Source organism: Electrona antarctica (assembly GCF_951216825.1).
Source record: "Electrona antarctica genome assembly, chromosome: 4".
NCBI classification, from domain to species: Eukaryota; Metazoa; Chordata; class Actinopteri; order Myctophiformes; family Myctophidae; genus Electrona; species Electrona antarctica.
The window spans coordinates 8821037-8836375 of NC_136809.1; the positions used below are offsets into that span (position 1 = coordinate 8821037).

Sequence of the window (15339 nt, forward strand, 5' to 3'; positions counted from 1 at the left end):
ACTTTGGCATTCTACTAGTCCTACATACTTACACCTAGAAACCCCATTCAAACCTATTTAGGTTCATCTTACGGTGGACATGTTTGCCTGAAAAGGAATCTTTGAAATGTTTCATAGTTTTAGCATGCCGTTTTTCATCATTTTTGAGGATTTGAAAAAAAGATGAAAATCACTCCGAGACGATGGGCTATATAGCCCATGGTCTCGAACGGCATACTATAGCATGCCGTTTTCCATCATTTTTGAGGATTTGAAAAAAAGACGAAAATCACTCCGAGACCATGGGCTATAGCCCATCGTCTCGGAGTCATTTTCGTCTTTTTTTCAAATCCTCGTTTTTCATCATTTATGACCATGGGCTATAGCCCATATCGGACGGCATACTATAGCATGCCGTTTTTCATCATTTTTGAGGATTTGAAAAAAAGACGAAAATCACTCCGAGACGATGGGCTATAGCCCATGGTCTTGAACGGCATACTATAGCATGCCGTTTTGCATAATTTTTGAGGATTTAAAAAAAAGACGAAAATGACTCCGAGACGATGGGCTATAGCCCATGGTCTCGGAGTGATTTTTGTCTTCCTCAAAAATGATGAAAAATGGCATGCTATAGTATGCCGTCTGAGGCCATGGGCTGAACTTGAACCCACAACCTGTGGCTCACATAGACAGCAGTTTATCACAGAGTGCCACCATGCTCTCTGAGAATCTCCTCAGCTTTCCATCTCTTTCCAGTTCTCTTCTGGATGTTATTCTCCAAAACATGCTGCGGAGTGAAAGTAGGAGGAACTCAGCTGGATTTGAACTCACAACCTCTGGCTCACATGGACGTCATCTTAACAAGGGTGCCACTGAGCTCTCAGTGATTTTTAGGTTGGATGTTGTTCTTCTTGGTGTCACTTTTCAAATGGGGCCTTGGGATCATGTACAGAGCATTTGAATGGTGCTGTGCATCAAAGGTGTCTTTAGTGCTTTTAAGTGTTATCGTGGATGTTAATCAGATAATACAGAGGAGAAACCATGACAGGACACAGACAGCCTCCCCATTGGTGGATGTGATCCTGGCAGCCAGCCAAGGTGTGTTCTGGTCCCGTTGATTGAGCTGAGAAGGACCTATAAACCTTCAAGGTTTATAGGTCCTGCGTTACTTTTCTTCCAGTTTATTATACTCGTCGTCACGCTACTAGTCCTACATACTTACACCTAGAAACCCCATCCAAACCTATTTAGGTTCATCTTACGGTGGACATGTTTGCCTGAAAAGGAATCTTTGAAATGTTTCATAGTTTTAGAAATATAGTGCTTTCAAATTTGAGAAATTTATAATGGGGCTCAATGGCAGCTCTAGGCACGTCAAAAATCGCTTTCACCTAGAAACTCCATTCACACTTTTTAGAATTCAGCTTACTATGGGCACACATGCTGGAACTTTTTACTTTGAAATGTTTTGTAGTTTCTGAGTTATTTAACTTAAACGCCCAATGCATTCTCAATGGAAATAGCACAAACTTTGGCATGCTACTAGTCCTACATACTTACACCTAGAAACCCCATTCAAACCTATTTAGGTTGATCTTACGGTGGACATGTTTGCCTAAAAAGGAATCTTTGAAATGTTTAATCGTTTTAGAAATATAGTGCTTTCAAATTTGAGAAATGTATAATGGGGCTTGCATTTTGAAAATGCAAAGGTTCAACTCCTTATCAAAACTCCACATTCTCAACTATAAGGAAACACAATTGGCTGAGCAAAGTAGCCTACATATTGAAGATAGAGTGAAAAGTGAAAAGTGTAAAGTGAAGACGCCAAAAGTGATTGGCCAGAATTACATTTGTGATGATTTGATTTCATAATTTGAAGAGCGCCCCTCACTTCACAAGTGTGATTGTTTTTATATTGGACTGATTGTTGATGGGCCACAGGTGTGGTGTGTCTGTGTGAAGGATGAAGGTCCGAGGAAAAGCTTCGGCTGGAAACATTATCACTTGAAGTAAAAATCTGGGAGCAGAAAATGGTGTGTGGACTTTAATTTCTTGAACTAACAATGTTTTTTCACCATGCAGAAAGTGACAAAGTGTGCGCGCACACGTGACACACCAACACGGCAACACCCACTCAGGGTGTGAAGGAGAATGATACCTAAACAGATCATGGACCGCGTGGACGTGATAATGGAATTAAGGGAACTCGGAGGAGTGTATGTTATGTGCAGTGTGCATTGTTTAGTGCTCAGCCTCAGGCGCAGAATGTAAATGACAAATAGGCTATATAGCAAGACGGGTTCAATGGCCAGGCGGGCCGTTTCCACAACGACGCAGGAGTAGGACCCTCGGGCCTCAGGTCAGGAGGACTGGACAGAATAAGTCAAACGGACTCGAGGGTCATCCACGTTTGTGACGAGAACAAAGTAGTCTATTGTTAATTTGCTATGATCCGCACGCAGAAAACAAAACAGCCAGACTGACAGACACATTTTTGTGCAATTGACATCAGGCTAGCCAGTGTAGCCACACATTGGATTCCAGTAGGGCCCCCGGCCTTGGTTGGGGAAAAAGAGATGCCTTCACAGTTCACACAGGCTCTCACGGATCCATTCCTCACAGAGGCAGCCGAAAAAGGACATCGTCAAGAACGGAGGCACAGTGGTGTTGTCAAAAGTTAAACGGACACGTAGACGGACGATTTCCGATTTATTTTATTTTATTGTTATCTTGGAATTGCTTAATGTAATTTTTTTAATCATAACGAAAGAAGTCAAGAGTTCAAATTGACTGGGAAAATCTGACCACAGCTATGTTGCTGCCTCTATTAACAGTCAGAAATATAAGTTAACTGTCCTGTCCTTATTTATTTATATAGGAAGTGTGGCTGCAAAGAAGTGCAAACGCGAGGAGAAAAACAAATGAATAAAACAAATGTACCTCCTTCGAGCCGGATTCGAACCAGCGACCTAAGGATCTCAGCATTAACCACTACAGTCCTCCGCTCTACCAACTGAGCTATCGAAGGGGCTTACGAAACACGGATGAAATTATACACTATTTAAACTGTACGTCATAAAGTTGAGTCAATAAGAGCGTGGTTTATGACGTCGTGTCCAAATGCGAGCAAAGCGTGTTAGCACACTGGCTATTAGCTCTGGTGTCTAGCGCCACCAAGTGGTCACACCGTGTTACTACAAGTTTATTTGTCATTGTCCATCGTCAACAAACCGTTTTACTAATTAATTTATTTGTGTTAGGCTAGTCGTCGAAAGGGAGAATCGGATTGACAAATTAAAGTAATAAGCCAACATCAAGTGTCAGCATGTTTTTTTCATTGATAATGCTTGAAACTGTAGAAACGCCTTTTTTCATTATTATATGAAATATAAATATAAAGCTTGTTTAAACTGTATTATGTTTTATTTCTTGGTGTAATAACCTCATATCATGGACATGGTAAGTGGCAGCAGACCAAAAGGCGACTTGTAAAATAGCCTACATTGAATTAGATGAATTAACTGACCATTCACGGAAGGAGGGCTTCATTCACTGACCATTCACTACTTATTCATTCGGGATATGACGTATATTCTTTGGTGAATGGAATATAACCAAAGATGGTTTATGTATGAAGATGGGCCAACTTCATTGGAGCCACTAGAGGCGAAATGGTACACAAAGCCTACAAATGGTCTCCTAAATATAGTAGGCGTGGTTTGCTTCTCCCCGAGCTCCACCCTCCCCCCCTGACAACAACACTGTTTCCACACTCAGTCTAGTAGGTGGCGGTAATGCACCATTTAGGTTTGCCGACCGACATGAAACCTGATAGAAGAAGAAGACAACAACACTGACAAGTCATTTAACAAAGTACATTGAAAACAACTGACAAGGTGTACTTTTGAAATAGTCGTTTTAGTTTCTCGAAGTCCTCCAACCATATCAATTCATGATTTGGATCTATCTCATTAAAAAGTCTCTCCCTAATAGAGTTGTAGAATGAACAATAAAAATTTCCTTTAGATCACACAGACTACATAATCTATCCTCCTCAACCGTGCCTACATATCTGCCTTTCTCAATATGCAGACCAAGTATGCCAGCTCTAATTTGGGCACATAAGGATCATTTCTAATCGTTTTAAATATGTCCATTCATTTCACATTATAATATTCACATATTATCATCTTAAATATGGGGTCAGAGCCCCCTATGTGTTGTCCGTGAAATTGCAGATGGACAGAGAGAGGCTTCCGGACTCATCTCAAATCTCGGAGAGTTTGTTGCTGGGATAAAGAAATGTCATTAACAAAGTCGATTTTCTCCTGATTTGTCTCGCTAAAAGAAGCCATTTTACTATGAATATCTTGTAAATATTGTGTGCCTTGTGATGATTTGGTCCAGTATTTAGTTCAGTGACCATGGAGTTAAGGAATGGTTCAGAAGCTGTGTTCACGTTCACTCTCCCATTGGAAATGAATAGACTCCAACATTCTTCCTGTCTCCTAATAACGTTACCGCCCACCTCACGCAGATACAGGAAGTAAAGCAAAGTGGTCTCTCTTGCTAATTCTCCTCTTGGATATAACTAAATAAAAGACATATGTCTGCTGCGCACAAGTGATTCATTTAATTACCATCACCTGTGGAATGTGGAGATCGGTCCAATCCGTGGGTGTCATCAAAGATGGTTTATGTATGAAGATGGGCCAACTTCATTGGAGCCACTAGAGGCGAAATGGTACACAAAGCCTACAAATGGTCTCCTAAATATAGTAGGCGTGGTTTGCTTCTCCCCGACCTCCACCCTCCCCCCCTGACAACAACACTGTTTCCACACTCAGTCTAGTAGGTGGCGGTAATGCACCATTTAGGTTTGCCGACCGCCATGAAACCCGATAGAAGAAGAAGACAACAACACTGACAAGTCATTTAACAAAGTACATTGAAAACAACTGACAAGGTGTACTTTTGAAATAGTCGTTTTAGTTTCTCAAAGTCCTCCAACCATATAAATTCATGATTTGGATCTATCTCATTAAAAAGTCTCTCCCTAATAGAGTTGTAGAATGGACAATAACATTTTCCTTTAGATCACACAGACTACATAATCTATCCTCCTCAACCGTGCCTACATATCTGCCTGTCTCAATATGCAGACCAAGTATGCCAGCTCTAATTTGGGCACATAAGGATCATTTCTAATCGTTTTAAATATGTCCATTCATTTCACATTATAATAGTCACATATTATCATCTTAAATATGGGGTCAGAGCCCCCTATGTGTTGTCCGTGAAATTGCAGATGGACAGAGAGAGGCTTCCGGACTCATCTCAACTCTCGCGAGAGTTTGTTGCTGGGATAAAGAAATGTCATTAACAAAGTCGATTTTCTCCTGATTTGTCTCGCTAAAAGAAGCCATTTTACTATGAATATCTTGTAAATATTGTGTGCCTTGTGATGATTTGGTCCAGTATTTAGTTCAGTGACCATGGAGTTAAGGAATGGTTCAGAAGCTGTGTTCACGTTCACTCTCCCATTGGAAATTAATAGACTCCAACATTCTTCCTGTCTCCTAATAATGTTACCGCCCACCTCACGCAGATACAGGAAGTAAAGCAAAGTTGGCCTCTCTTGCTAATTCTCCTCTTGGGTGTCATGCATTCATATTCAGGGTCATTCTGTGAATACAGTAGGCCTAGTGAATGGATTATGTCCACGTACGTTTCAACCACTAGCCGTGTCTGTGAATTCCTTTAATAATAATAATAATAAGCTTCACAAATCACGACTGATTTATTTTATTTACATGTGGAGCTTGACCCAGTGTGCTGATCTTGCCATGCCAGCCAGAACTAATAAGCGTCATAGCTGATTCAGCCCATTTAATTACATGTGGAGGCCCCATAAGAGAAGATTTGTTGCTAAAATGTTCAAAGTCATTCATATTTTCACAAATGTGTCTGGGGATCCCCTGGAACCCCCTAAAAAACCGCTAGGGGTCACTGGACCACCTTTAAAGAACACACCAGTCTCTTAATGTGCTACACAAACCCCACACACTTCTCTGTAGCTGCCTTAAATAAACATAATTTCATTTCTGATATATTATTTCTCATGTCGTTTTAGCATCATAGTAAATGTACCTCTGCAAAGCTCAAAACAACACCACAGATCAAACTTTAACATGTTTTATTGATTTCTTTTTCACGTATTAACCATTCATACTCCAGCAATTGGTTTTGCACTATTTACATATTTCTCATTCATATAATTGGCTTGTTTTGGATTCACTCACATGCCAGCACTTGGATATAATTTGGACAATAGGATCTGTATGCATGCCAAACATGAGGCATCGACTATGAATTACCACATACGATAGCCTACTGTATGTGGTAATACATGTAGCCTACTGTAGGTAGGCTATATGGCACAGAGCAAAATGAATGACAACATGGTATTTGGCAGAGGGCAAATTTGTACTGCTAAATTACGGTTTATGACAATGGCACCATTGTGTGTACTGTGGCATTTAGATTAACTGCCTGTAATGTACCTCTAAACTTGAGGTACATTACAGGCAGGCAGTGTCTTTAGAGTCTAAAGACACTTGATACAATGTAAATCACAAGCAGATCTGAGAACTTAATTCACTCATGAGAAGGCATTCATTCTTTGATACTTAAGTAGGAACCTGCATTGGGAAAGAAAAAACAAAATATAATTTAGAATAAGGTTACTAGCGATAACCATATATCCTTGTTTAAAACGACAAATGACTGTTTGCCATGTTAACGAAAACGACTATAAGGTTTTTAATATTATATGTATGCAACTTGCACTAGAATGAAATCTAACATTAAAACAGTATGGTCAGTGAACTGAACGCGAAGTCTTGCCACACGACTATGAAACATTACAAGGGGCCACACTGCTGTACTGACCCCAGGCCCGTTAAGGTCAGATTCACACTAGTGCGCACTCGGGACCACTTGGCAGATGTTGTGGTAGTGTGAAAGCTGCGTACCGTTACCCGGAGCGGATCACCCAACCATTTGCCGTGACCACATGGAGGTAGTGTCGGGACCGATTGAAGTGTACTCGGATACGTTTCGATGCAATGTGAAAGCATTGAATACAGTTGAAGTGAAGTGTACTCGGGTGCAGAAGAACCAAGGCCAATGTGAATCATGGCCAGCGGGGACCAGGCAATCGTATTCGGGAACAGTTTGAATCAAACGGACTCAGTGTGAATCTGCCCTATGAAACATTACAAGGGGCCACTGCTGGACTGTAAAAACGTTCAACAGAGGGGCCACTGCTGGACTGTAAAAACGTTCAACAGAGGAGCCACTGCTGGACTGTAAAAACGTTCAACAGAGGGGCCACTGCTGGACTGTAAAAACGTTCAACAGAGGGGCCACTGCTGGACTGTAAAAACGTTCAACAGAGGGGCCACTGCTGGACTGTAAAAACGTTCAACAGAGGGGCCACTGCTGGACTGTAAAAACGTTCAACAGAGGGGCCACTGCTGGACTGTAAAAACGTTCAACAGAGGGGCCACTGCTGGACTGTAAAAACGTTCAACAGAGGGGCCACTGCTGGACTGTAAAAACGTTCAATAGAGGGGCCACTGCTGGACTGTAAAAACGTTCAACAGAGGGGCCACTGCTGGACTGTAAAAACGTTCAACAGAGGACAACACACTGAACAGAGGGGTGTTTGGTAGGAACTAAATGTAATGCCTAATTAATGCCCTGCCATACGATGGATGAGACATGTTGGATGTTCAGTAATTGGCTTCTTATCAAAATGCATTATACTGTAACTCACACTCAAGATACTGTAAGTCTATTATCAAATTCCTTTTCCCAAAGAAAATATGAAACAATACAGCTGAACCACTGTACAAAACAAGAGAGAGAAAAACATAAAATAAAAGTCTTTAACAACACTGTCTTCATATACCAAAAGATTTGACAAAAAAATAAAAAATAAAATAAACAGACATCATTATCACAACATAAATGTACAAAATTAAAAAGAAATAGCTTTAGTCTATAGTGTGATGAAGAAAATCATTACAAAAACAAATATGTCGCTACATTAGATATTTAAAAAAAAAAAAAAGTAAACAAGTTAAAATAAAGAGTATCATCATCATAGAAGGACAACCTGAGTCCCTTTGGCTACTACAATACTGTACCATGGAACACACACGAACACACACACACACACACACACACACACACACACACACACACACACACACACACACACACACACACACACACACACACACACACACACACACACACACACACACACACACACACACACACACACACACACACACACACACACACACACACACACCATTCATTGGCAGGGGCTACTTGCCATAACACCACTGCAAGAAATATGCAGTCATACAGTATGTATACAAATCCGATACAAGTTTTTCTGTTTTACAACCATTACTGTTACTATCAACGTAAGATAAGGCATTTTGATATGAAAACCCACCTTTTCTTTTTCTTTTATTTTTTTAAAATATGTTGTAATATAGTATCCTATATCACAACTACATGTCTGACATTTGTGACAAACCAAAAACTGCTTTTAAATCAGCAAGATGATTCTAATAGTGGAGAGACCAGCTGCTGCAATAGACATAGGTCATACATGCATTAGGCGGTAGGCCTTGCCTCTGCCAATATGGCAACCGTGTTGGCACCTCGCTCCAATGAACAGCAGCGGCCAGTGCGGTATCTACGTGTAAACGTTTATGATCACAAGGTCTGTCAGCATGGGCACACTTGAACTTCCATGCGCGGACAGAAGAAGCTGTGTTTTGCGTCATCTCCGGATGTTTAGCTGGTGGATGGAAATTAAGCTCCACCCACGCGGCAGAATGCCGCTGGGGGAAGCTTTTCCGGGAATCTGGCCGACGCGGCAATCTGCCGCGTGGGTGGAGCTTCATTTCCATCCACAAGCTGTCTAAAAAAAACGGAAATGACGCAAAACACAGCTTCTTCTGTCCGCGCATGGAATCTAAAGTGTGCTCAGACCCCCTCTGTCCATGGGGCAAGCCCATGTCAACCGGTGAGTTCATCCTGGTAGTGTATAGAGCGTCGCAGTCCCGCCCCCTACCATGGACCAGGAAATGATTCTCTGTTCATTTTCCTCAGACATTTCAGAAAGTATTTATTTAAAGACGTTTACGCAGCGGACAAAGCCAACTCGAGTCTTGACAAATCATGACAACAAACTTTTTTGGGCCGAACAAATAATTAGAAAGAAGCAGGTTACAACACTTTTTTTTGTTGTCTTTCTTCTTTGTAATTATTTGTTTGGTCCAAAATATTGTTTGTGTTGTCATGAGTTGTCACGACTCGAGTTGGCTTTGTCCGCGGCGTAACCGTCTTTAAATAAATACTTTTTGAAATGTCTATGGGAAAAATGCATTGGGATTCATTTCCTGGTCCATGGTAGGGGGGCGGGACTGCGACGCTCTATACTCATACAGCCTTTAGAAAAGGACGGGGCCAGAAAAGCACAGCCTTCAACAGTGAATTCAACATTTGTTTTCCGGGGGAACTCTCCAAATGCTTATCTCCGTTATAAAAAGCAAGCAGCACTCGTCTTAATAACCCCATCCCAGACCTCACCAATTTAGGTGATTCAAATTCAAATATGTAAATTATCAAATTAAGTGTGTGTGTGGGGGGGGGGGGGGGGGGGGGGAGATTAAAAAATATATACATGGTAAATTACACTGTACCTGTAATAAATTACCGGTACCTCAGTGGCTCAATAGTAAGACTCCAAAGACGGCCTTTTGGTCTCTTGTCACAGTCGCACACAAAACCCCATACGTGTTCAGGGCTTTACATCTCATTCGATACATTCAAAAACAAGGACATCAAAAGCCAGAATAAGAGGTAAAGTATATGGAATGACATTAAATGTTGTGTATACAATAAACGATAATGTAGGTGGCAGATCATTATAACTCAGTAAAACGGCTTTGTTTTTGTACCATCAGTAAATGAGGTGTACGGTAGTAGAGGACAACCTCCACAAGGGGGCGGTAGGAGCGCACACACACACACACACACACACACACACAGCATCCCAAACTGCCATGAGCTAATGTGATGTCAACTGGAAAGCAGGTGGTTTTGAACAAAAGCAAAAGGCTGGTTCTTTCTTCCTCACGGAATTCATGACTCCCCCACACAGTAAAAAAAAAAACCCTTAGTGTTCATTTATCCATTTGCGACTCTGAGAGTAAGCAAATGGACACGTTACGGGTCCATTTGGTTACATTTGCGTACTCTCAAGACTTAAATGAACTCAGGGTTTTTATAGTGCCGTTTTTACCACATTCGGACGCTCTGGCTAAACAAGTACCGGGTTTTTACAAGTTAGTTTTACTCTACTCCTATCCTAAACTATACATTCTTCATGCCCTCTCTCTCTCTCTCTCTCCGCTATACGCTCTATTCTTCACCGTCCTCCGTTCCCCTCCCCCTCTGCCTCAAACCTCTCCGTCTTTGTTCCTTTCTGTCATGCAGCACTCTAGCATTTCGCCCTCTTTCTGGTTAACTCTTTCTCTCAGTAGTGTAAACTTGTCTTTTTGTTGTAATTTTGTATTATAGGTTTTTGGTTGTTTTCTTTTTATATTTTGTATTAGTTATTAGTACTGCCTCTTTCTAACACATTCAGCATTTAGTACCGAGCTATTAAGTACCAGTGGTTAAAAAAAGAAGAAGCTCAGAGCGCCCACTTTCTTGTCTTGTACCGTCGTGTGATGGAATATTAACCATATCAACCTTTTCTTTCCTCCAATAGCCAGAAGTATAAAATAGGGCTTTAGTGTTTAATTAAGCTTTTATGCTTTGTCTGTTGCTGTGCTTTCCCCTCCTCAAACAACGCCCCCCCCCCCCCCTCCCCAGCACAACACATGTGCGAAGTTGACCAGTCCCATATTTTACAAATAAACCCATTTAATAGCTATGAACGTAATGACCCCTGCAGCAAAAAAAATATATAATAATAATAACAACAATATTCTGTACCCAAAATCGCCCATCTTTAAGTGCTGGCAGATAGTCAATGTCTATTATCCCTAGTACACGGCCACCATTACTTCTCTTCTGCTTGTCATCATGTGGATGAAGAAGATGGTTGGAAGACTGTTGTCCTCTGTCCATCACCTTTCCCCACTGTCTCCTCCATCTTCTCTCTCTCTCTCTCTCTCTCCGCATGTTCATTTGTCGGTGACTCCGTCGTCCTCTGTGATGCCCTGAGATCGGAGCTCTTCCAGGACGTTGTCCAAGTGTCCGGGGTCGGGGAAGCCGTGTCCCGTCAGGTTAGAGCCAAACTCTGTCTTGTGGTGGACCTTGTGATCAGAAGAGACAGAGCATTTTACTTCCTCGATGGACTGTAGGAGAGAACTTTCGCACACCTAGAAATCAGGCGTATGCACAGGTGCGTAGGCCAGTGGACATCAATGAAAGCAATAGAATACACCCGCACACTGTGTACTTGCTCGGTACACGAGCATTGTCTTATTTAATGAAGCAACGTTTCGGTCCCTCCGGACCTTCCTCAGGCTTCCTCGATGGAACCTCGTGTTGACACACAAACACTGCAGTGTATGCGCGCAAGTTTGAGAGACAACCATGTCGCACCACCGATCCGACCAATAGGTGTCTCAGCAGCCCGACTTGTAGCATTACTTCATGTTGAAAGTTTTCTGTTCTGTCTGACATCAGTGCCATGTTGCGCTCCATATATGTGCATTTGACAGGGGCTATATGTGCATTTGCCTCCATATACCTGTATGACACTGTGGCGGTCCAACGACTGCTCCATTACACAATTTTGACATGGGATATTTCAAAAATATATGTGTAAAGAATAAGCAAGCACATATACGCTTAAACGGCTAACCTCCTGCAGAGCCACCTTAACCCATTCAGGCCTGACGTCGAAATTAAAAAAAAAAAAGTTTTCTAAATCATGACAATTTTTGGAAAGAAAAAGGCACATTTTAACGATTTTTCAAAAATAGCAGATCTACAAGTTCATAGCGCGCCACTCGGTGGCGCGCTATGAGCTTGTAGATCTGCTATTTTTCAATAGCTAAATTATAACATAATGTTTAAAACACCAAAAGGGGTTCCCGCCCAAAATGGGTTAATGGTTAATGTGGTTAAACGCTAACGTGACATGGATGCGTTCCAGGTCTCAATGGGTTAAAAACAAAAAAAGGACCAAAATGCAGAATGACATTGTAATTTCTCTGTGTTTGTACCTCGTTCCAGATGACGGTGTCAGACTCTCCTGTGGTACTGGAGGTTCCAACTGAGAAGATCAGCCTGCGGTCCCACGCCACCAGGAGCAATCTCAAAACCTGTTGAAGGAAAACACATTTAGAACAAAACCATTTAGATCGTGAAAATGTGTGCAAATCTTTGAATATATATGCTTTCACAGCAAATGTTTTAAACTCATATCTTTGCTTCTGGGTGTCCCTGGAACAACATATTTTGAGACACGGCCAAATATTGAGGCTCCTTGACATGAAATAGTTTGAGAACCACAGACATAGAAATATTGGATTATCAGAAAAGTGTCAGAATTTAGAAGACATTTTGTAGAATCTGGTCTCAGATCTGGAAACCTTACTTTATTATGGTTACTTCTGAGAAAAAGACCTGTCATCTTGAGGAATTAAACCAAAGCGGTTATTTCATCATAGTTTTAGTCAACATTCCATGGTTTATAAGACTCAAATATATTTTATATTCCTAGTTATTTTGGACATCCGTTTTAGAGGACTGAGTTGAAAGTGTTCTCTCCTCCATCACCAGGGCCCATACCCTCAGTGGGGGTAGGTGCAAGGGTCTTTCTGTGTGGAGTTTGCATGTTCTCCTACTGTAGCTGGTAGAATATTAACATTATTTATAACAACCATTTGCCAGTTTGTGGAACTAAATGATTTCATTACAGACTAAAATATAATTCTGGACGATGACTGGTGCAGTCCTAGTTGGCGGGTTTAGGGGGTGGATAGGGGGTACCTTGCGGCCTTTCTCGCTGTCGGGGAGGTAGCAGTGTCGAGGAAACCCTCTGGCTGTGTAGGGCTTGCCTGGGTTCGGGTGCTCAGGTCCCTGGGCAGGCAGAGAAAGGGGTCACATCAATTAATTTATCAATTTATGCCATACACTGTACACACGGTCTATGTGCAATACGCAATAATCAAAATCAACATCATCATCATCTTCAAAGTCTAATACAATGTGCTTTGTGATCCAGCCAACATTCAATAAAAAAATATTAATAATAATAATTACACCAACCTAAATAAAGACAAAAAAAAAGGAAAACATTTCCTCACATCGACAACAGATTATTCAACTTGGAAGTGTTCACTACATTTATGAATGGCTGCCACGTCTTAAATTCCTGTATGCAAGTTTCTCTTCTAGGGGAAGTATCCTTAACACCGTTTCATACCAAAGAAAAGTCTACAGCTTAACCCATTTAGACCTAGCATCGATTCTACAAATGTCTTCTAAATCATGACAGTTCTGTGAAAAACCTATGTTTCTATGTCAGTTGTGTTCAAAACGTTTCATGTCAAGGACCCCAAAAAATATATGTAATTGGCCGCCGACCCCCATCTGAAAATATGTTGTTCCAGGGAGGGACCCCCCAGAAGCAAAGATTTGAGTTAAAAACGTTCACTGTGAAAGAATATATATTCAAAGATTTGTGCCTCATTTTCACGATTTTTCAAAAATAGCAGATCTACAAGCTCATAGCGCGTCACCGAGTGCCGCGCGATGAGCTTGTAGATCTGCTATTTTTCAACAGCTATAAAGCATAACATAATGCTTAAAACACCAAAAGAGGTTCCCGCCCAGAATGGCTTAAGCCATGCAAATGTGGATCGGTCAAAGCGTCGAAGGGAATCACACACACACACACACGCATGGGGTCTGTGTCGTACCTGAATTCCTGGAGGGATGTTGTAGATGATGCGTATGGTTTTGCAGTCGGGGTGTCCTGGTAAGGAGTGGGGGATGACGTGGTACTCCATCTTCCCTGCCGGCTGGTTGCCCGTCTTCACACCGTAGATGGTCTTACAGGTTGGACACTGCAGGCTGGAGGAGAGGAGTTTAAAGAGTTTACCAATTCATCTTGAAACCAGTCTTGTTGCAGTAGACGGTGTGTTTGTGAGCCAACGCAGCCAACGCAGGGAAGCTGGAAGTACCCTCACTAAAAACGCCGGGACAACGGTCCACACGTCCCAAACTCTTCTCCCTTCTGGCCCCAAAACTGTGGAATACACTTCCCGTTGCAATCAGAACTGCAGCATCACTCCCGATCTTCCGCCGTAGTCTGAAAACCCACCTTTTCAGACTCCATCATAGCCCATAGCACTTACCCTAGCCCCCTTAGACAGCACTTCTTAGACTTATATAGCATTTGAAACAGACTTATAGCATGTCATGTAGACAGCACAATAAGTGCATTGTATGTAGTCATAGCACTTCATAGTATATATGTACAGCATAGTATAGCTTTTATGTATAGTTTATATGTATAGTGTCATTATATAGATATGTTCTAGTTATAGTTTATATGTATAGTGTAATTATATAGATATGTTCTAGTCATGTTCTTAGCTTACGCATGTTTCGCGATAAATGCATTTTACATATGTGATGTATTCCCATGCTTTTTGTTCTTGCTTAATGTAAGTCGCTCTGGATTAAGAGCGTCTGCTAAATGCCTAAATTGTAAATTGTAAATTGTAACCCATTTAGACCGGAGCCCGATTCTAAAAATTCCTTCTAAATCCTGACAAGTTTTGCTGAAAAACCCTATGTTTCTGTCTCTCTCAACCCATTTCATGCCAAGGACCCCCAACAATTATATGTAGTTGGCCGCCAACCCCCATCTGAAAATATGTTCTTCCAGAGACCCCCGCCCCCAGGAGCAAAGATTTGAGTTAAAAATGTTCGCTCTGAAAGAATATATATTCAAAAGATGTGCGCCACATTTTCACGATTTTTACAAAAATAGCGGGTTCCCGTCCTGAATGGGTTAAGTGGGTGTGCTCTTATGAGGACTCATACCTGCCGTCCTTGTTGCCGTTGTTGTACATGGCCACCAGACAGTGTAGGTGGTACTGGTGTCCGCACTGGGCCAGTCTCCCCACCGACTCTGCCCTGGAGACGGGCCCTACCCCTGGGCCTTTGTAGCCAGAAGGACCCCCTAACGGCTCCATACAGATGGTACAGTCCTAGCAGACAGCAGGAGGAAGC

The 15339-nt window shown here is 41.8% G+C and overlaps 1 protein-coding gene and 1 long non-coding RNA gene across 5 annotated transcripts in view; one reads left to right on the forward strand and one right to left on the reverse strand.

Annotated features, from left to right (window-relative positions):
* Positions 1 to 6171: 6171 nt before the first annotated feature.
* Positions 6172 to 9736, forward strand: LOC306921070. The gene is made up of 2 exons (XR_013789734.1): positions 6172 to 6561; positions 6599 to 9736. It is a non-coding gene; the product is annotated as an uncharacterized lncRNA (long non-coding RNA).
* A 1207-nt stretch (positions 9737 to 10943) lies between these two features.
* LOC306921069 (E3 ubiquitin-protein ligase DTX4-like) overlaps positions 10944 to 15339 on the reverse strand; it is a 59264-nt gene continuing 54868 nt past the window's right edge. For all 4 annotated transcript variants that reach the window (XM_079498163.1, XM_079498164.1, XM_079498162.1 and 1 more), the window contains exons 8-12: positions 15151 to 15317; positions 14019 to 14172; positions 13087 to 13176; positions 12318 to 12416; positions 10944 to 11399 (exon numbers count right to left, since the gene is read on the reverse strand). In XM_079498163.1, coding sequence (XP_079354289.1) covers positions 11268 to 11399; positions 12318 to 12416; positions 13087 to 13176; positions 14019 to 14172; positions 15151 to 15317 — 642 coding nt within the window. In that variant the 3' untranslated portion in view covers positions 10944 to 11267. The remainder of the gene's footprint in view (positions 11400 to 12317; positions 12417 to 13086; positions 13177 to 14018; positions 14173 to 15150; positions 15318 to 15339) is intronic.